The 6,000-nt window shown below is 35.3% G+C and overlaps 1 protein-coding gene across 1 annotated transcript in view; it reads left to right on the forward strand.

Annotated features, from left to right (window-relative positions):
• MSH2 (mutS homolog 2) overlaps positions 1-5,583 on the forward strand; it is a 60,981-nt gene extending 55,398 nt beyond the window's left edge. Inside the window, 2 exon segments of the mRNA XM_051975224.1 lie at positions 367-542; positions 3,048-5,583. Coding sequence (XP_051831184.1) covers positions 367-542; positions 3,048-3,218 — 347 coding nt within the window. The 3' untranslated portion in view covers positions 3,219-5,583.
• Positions 5,584-6,000: the final 417 nt, after the last annotated feature.

Consider the following 6,000-nt stretch of genomic DNA (forward strand, 5'->3'; position numbering starts at 1 on the left):
GACATGATGATTTTATTTGGTTGAACTTTAACTCAGGTCTTCCCAACTGAAGTCCAGTGCCTTCCCCACCCTGCTGTGCTTGCTTTCTCATGGACCAGTAAATTATTTAGCTCAGTATGAAAAGATTTGGTGTTTTGGTGTTGTTTCTTATCCTCTAATTAATAGTTTTCGAGAGTGATCTGAATGCCAAGTCATAATCACCTGTGCCTTGTAGTGGAGGTTTAATTAAAAGCTCATTTTTACTTTGGTCAGAATCATTTGCCAAGCATTTTTTTTTTAATGTATAGTTAGATTTTCTAATGATACATGAAAGAGGATTAATTTCAATTCTGTAAGCTGCTATTCTATCTCTTTGATTTTTTGCAGGTGTCTGTGATCAGAGTTTTGGGATTCATGTTGCAGAGCTTGCTAATTTTCCTAAACATGTAATAGAGAATGCCAAACAAAAGGCCCTTGAACTAGAAGAATTCCAGCATTTTGGAAAACCTCAAGAATCTGATGACACAGAACCAGCAGCCAAGAGATGCTATCAAGAAAAAGAGGTTTGTCACTTTGTAAATATAGCTATTTAAGCTGACTGACAAGACTAACAACATAATGAAATTTAACACAGCCACCATATTGCCACCCTAGAAAGCATGACTATTTCCATCATGAGTTATCTGACTGTTGATAATTGGCATCTATAGAATCTGCTAATATATAACAACAGATGAAGTATTTATGAAGCATATAACTATGAGCTAGCCGTGTGCTAAGAATTGAGGACACAAAAACAGGCATAAAAGACAGTCTCTACTTTCAAGAAACTCACGTGCTACTGGGGGAGATGGAAAAGTAGCCCAAGGAGAGGAGAGTGTATACTGTTGGGCAGCACTGCTCATGAGAAAGTGTTCAAGTCCAGAGAGTAAAGTGAATAGGACTGGAGTCTCTCAGGAAAGAGCAGTACTAACTTTCTGGTTCTGATATATCTATATATATTCAGAAGAGAAAATGAAGAGAAAAACTTCAAAAATGGAGAAACATGGTCCATCTTTATATCAATCTAAGTATGAGTTAGATAAACATTATGAAAAGAATAATACAAAACAGTTAAGCAATATTAAGTACCTTCTGTGGTAAGAAAGAAACATCCCATTGAGGGAATCATCACATACATAGAAAAGTTGCTGTGAAATAGTTACAAAATGGATATGAGGTCATGGGGAGGTGATGTAGGAAGCAGATTGGACCACCCATGTTAGCTGTGCAGATGCTGCCCAGGACACTGATGGCACTGCAAGGCGCCAACCATCTTTCTGTGAGGGAACAAAATTGCCCTAAGGAATAGGCAGAACTGTAAACATTGTGGTTTTATCCAGGGGTTTACCTCCTTTACCAACATAGGATGTCTTTAGTAGAGGGGCTGACAAGCTATTCTCCCGTCTTTGGTGAAGCCTTTTTGCACTGAGGTACAGTGATCATTTGGCATATGATCTTTTACCAAGCCAGTACTTGAAACTGAACCGTTGTGATGGAGCTTGCCCAACTGTACCTTATTAATATGACCTTGGAAAATCCAGAGGTTAGCTGAGACTGTTTAATATGTCTTCAGTGGAGGATCCAACAGATATATTAATTGAGTACAGATAGTAACTTAGAAAAGATAGTGGTGACAGCATTGTTTTCCTGGAGAGGAGATCTTTAAAAGATAGAAAGAATTTGGAAAGACAAAAAAGGAGGACATGATAATATTCCAGGCTGCATGAATCAAAAAAATCTTCTCTCTCTCTCTCTCTCTCTCTCTCTCTCTCTCTCTCTCTCTCTCTCTTTCTCTCTCACACACACACACAAAACAAAACAAAACAAAAAAACACAATCCATCCTTCAAAAACATTATAGTGGAGTCATATAGTGTTTCTCAAATGTCCTTTCCACTATTAAAAATTGTCCAAAAATCTCAAAGATCTTTCTGTTTTTGTGGGCCGTTATCTATTGATATTTACTATATTAGAAATTAAAATGTCTTGATATTATGAAAATATTTTTTATCTACTAGATCCCCTGGAAGATTCTTGGGGATTCTTAGTGTCTCCAGATTATACTTTCAGAACTACTATATAGTTTTTTAGCAATAAACTAAATAATGAAAACAAATGGGAAGATTTTAGTTTTTGCCTCCTAAATTTTATTCTTTTATGTTCAGATGTTATTATTTTTGATAGGTGATGTTAGAGTATTATTATGGAATCATAATTTCAGCTATTGTATTCAGACTTATGATAATATTTTTCTAAGTAGGAACATAATAGATATCAGAATTCCTTCATATTAGAATAAGATATTTAAGAGCCACAAAGGCATTGGATGTTATTTGCACTGCCATGATGTTAGATAGCTAAATCTGGATGTTCTGGTTAATTGAAATGCTTTTCAAAATGCTAGGAATGGTGTAGAAAAATAGATATAATTGATGTTTCTTCTTTCTCACCTGGTACCTTGCTCCTTAAATTCAGTGATATTTTGTTCCTTTGTGAAGGAAGATATTTTTCATTTTCTTCAGTAATTGCTAGGATTCTATACTTCCTATGGATGAAAAAATTGAAATAGTCTCCTTCTGTTTGCATTAGTAAACATATATCTAACAGTCAAAGGGATCTTACCTACCTTATTCCTATTAGAACAGAAGGTGAAGTGATTTATAAATCACATAAATAGCAAATAAGAATTTTGGAATTCCTGGGTTCTCTGACAAACTCTTCCCCCCCCCCAAAAAAAAAACCCAGTTCTCCTGTCACTATGCTTCTTTGCTTGGAAACTGCTTAAAAAAATAAATACAATCTTTGGACCACAACTTGGGTTGAGTGCTTTTGAAAGGTGCTTTTAACCTGAAGATACTGAGCTTGTTGAGAGGCCCTGGACTTTGTTGATAACTGTACTAGTCAGCAACATGCGTTCTTTCTAAGAAATGAGTTCAGCGTTTAGTATTACATGTTAATGAAACATAATTCGTAGATTTGGAGAAGATATTTTAAGATCTAATTGTGTGTTCCTTTTTTTTTTTCCAGCAAGGTGAAAAAATAATTCAGGCATTTCTGAACAAGGTAAAGGAATTGCCCTTTGCAGAAATGTCAGAGGAAGGTATCAGAACCAAACTGAAACGACTGAAGGCTGAAGTGATAGCACAAAATAACAGTTTTGTGAATGAAATAATTTCACGGTTAAAAGTTACTCCATGAAAAACTTCATAGTTTTTCATAGTGGAATGAACAAGTTTTGTAGATTTTTTTTTTTTAATTGTAGAAAGTCCCCACTGATTATATTAATGCTTTTGTAAGGTTTTATATTTTTCCCTTGGTGTTTTAGAAATGGATTCACAGATTACTGAATAAAACTTTAGTATTATGTTTCTTTAAATCATTTGTGTAGACACCTATTTTGAAAAATGAAAGTTTTATATAGAGGAATTGATATAGAATTGGAAGGGGATTCATAGTCCAACCTCTGCATTACAAAGAAGAAGAAGAAGATGATGAAGACGAAGAGTTAGAGAGAGCCCAAGATGTTGAATTATCCAAAAACAGCAAGCACTACCCCTGCTGCAGTGTGAACAAGATACACAGCGCCAAGCACCGTTGCGCTGAGCCAGAGTGGGATAGTTAGCCCTCAACATAAAACATCCTAAATGCCTTTCAGACAATCAAAAAAATGATTTGACTGTTGAGTTCAATTATAATGGTATTAAAGACTTTTTGAAATTCTTTTTGTTTGGGCAGTAAAGTACAGGACATGTGGTCCTGGGAAGATCATGTGAAGTTTTGTATACTTTAGTATAGTATAAGCTTTTCTAAAAAAACACATTATGCATAATAATCACAGAAGCACAGACTATGAACTTGCAGTTATGCAAAGAGATGAAAACTAGTTGATCCCTTCAATACACACCAGGTGGTAAATATTTAACAAGCCCCTGGCACAGATGGCAGTTCCTCAGAATTGAAGAAACTTATAAAAACAAGTCCTTTATCAACTTAGAGTATAGTAAGCTAAACATGATATCTAGAGATACATTTATAACTCCTCCATTTTACATATAAGGTGATAAAACCCAGAGAGGTGTGAGACATGCCTAATGTCATACCCTGAATCTGTGGCAGAAGCAGCACTTAGAACCAGGTCTTCCAGCGATCATTCCAGTGTTCTTCCTATTTATTATCCATTACTTCTTGAAGTGACTTGTTTTCTGCTCAGATCTAAATGTTGACTAATCATGTCAGTTAGGCAAAGGTAACAAATAACCCAGTGCTTCTAGTTCCACTGTCAATTTTCCAGGCTTTACAAACTTCAATGAAGTTGGCAAGTAGACATATACATATCTGCCTTTTGCCATTCTTGTTTGACTTCTTTGAGAGTGTATTTTGCTACTTATGAGCAATATTAACTGACTATTTAGTTAGACTGAAATTTATGGCCATAATAGAACTTGTTAATTGTTTGATAGATTTTCTATGGATTTAATTTTCCATGTTGTCCTTTCCCATTATTAACTATGGATGATGCTAACACTGATTTTACTATCTGGATAGTACAAGCTATGTAACTGGGGAATAGAGCAGACTTGTAAATAATGTATTTTTTAAAAAATGTTTTTGAAAAATTGTACTTCTGAAAGGCAGAGTTGACTATCAGTATACATTTAAAAAGCGATGAGAATTTTGAGCTTAAAATTCTATTTAAATAGTCTGTCTTTTGGTACTGACAAAAGGAGTCTTGTTTAGCTCTCTGTGAGTGAAAACATGGTTAAAATTAAAATCATCTTGTAGCTTTAATTGCTGGTGCTCAAAAAAATTGTGGTGCTTTGATTCCAAGGACAAAATTTGCAAGGCAGTAAGCTCTGGTAAATCAACCTGCTTTCAGTTCTATAAAGAAGATTTACTGTCTAGTTTTGAGACACTTTGAAAACGAAAAGGCACATAATAGACCTGCTTAAAACCTTTCAGAGACCCAAGCTTTATTTATTTTGTGAATATGCTAATGAGTTAACTGAGACCTTCAATTATAATGGGTACTTTATATTGGAATCACATGTGTAAAACAGAAGATTTACCAATTTGTGACCTTGTCATGGACAGCTTGTGTTTTATTTTAATTGTAATGTACTTCAAGCTCCCCCTATCACCATCTGCAACAACAACAGAATGGTACCCAAAATACAGATGTTATTCAAAATTCAGGACTAAACTGTGCTGTTATTACCAAGAAAGCTGGGGACCATTTACCAGAATCTTTGTGAAAAGACTTTTTCCTCATTCACACTACGTGTTTTCAGAAACTTGGCTCTGAGATTCCATTAGAGATGCAATATCTTTTTGTAAATGGTGTTCTCTGCTCTTTTCTCCCTTTCTCTCCTTAAAGATGCTATTTAGAGAGAAAATGTCTTTTGGGTAAAAGAGACCTTTGTTACAAAGCACAATGTGTTTTGAGGCACTGTATACTTATTTGGGGGCACAATTTTTTTTTGTTTATCTCAGAGTTCCATGTATATTAAAGGCACCTTGTGAGGCTTCTTGAGTATTAAAAGCATCTTGATCTTTCTGTATTTAATCTTTTTGTGAAATGGCTTTTGTCTATAAATTGTGTTTCTCTGCTACTACGGGAATTTCTTGATATTGTTACTTGTTAGTTGTATTCTTTGGGTGACATGGTGTGTTAAGTGTGAGGGACCTTCTGCCCTTGGGTCCTTGGATAAACTGCGGGGGGGTGCTGCTTTCTGGAGAGCTTCCTTCTCTTTTCTCCCTTCAAGGCTTCTGCATACCTTGGGCCCAAAATTTGCCTTTACTTAAACCCTACTTGCCAATTCTCCCTTATTTTGGCAGATGCTCCAGTTTGTTAGTGCCTTTTCAGCACCCACTTTCCTTTTCCTCTTTGTCCTTTGTTTCCACATAAGATCACGTTTTAGGATTTATTCACAAGGGGAATGAAAATCCCAAACCTCTTATATTCTGGTAAGCTAATTAGGGG

The sequence above is a fragment of the Antechinus flavipes genome, chromosome 2 (genome assembly GCF_016432865.1).
Source record: "Antechinus flavipes isolate AdamAnt ecotype Samford, QLD, Australia chromosome 2, AdamAnt_v2, whole genome shotgun sequence".
Classification (NCBI taxonomy): Eukaryota; Metazoa; Chordata; class Mammalia; order Dasyuromorphia; family Dasyuridae; genus Antechinus; species Antechinus flavipes.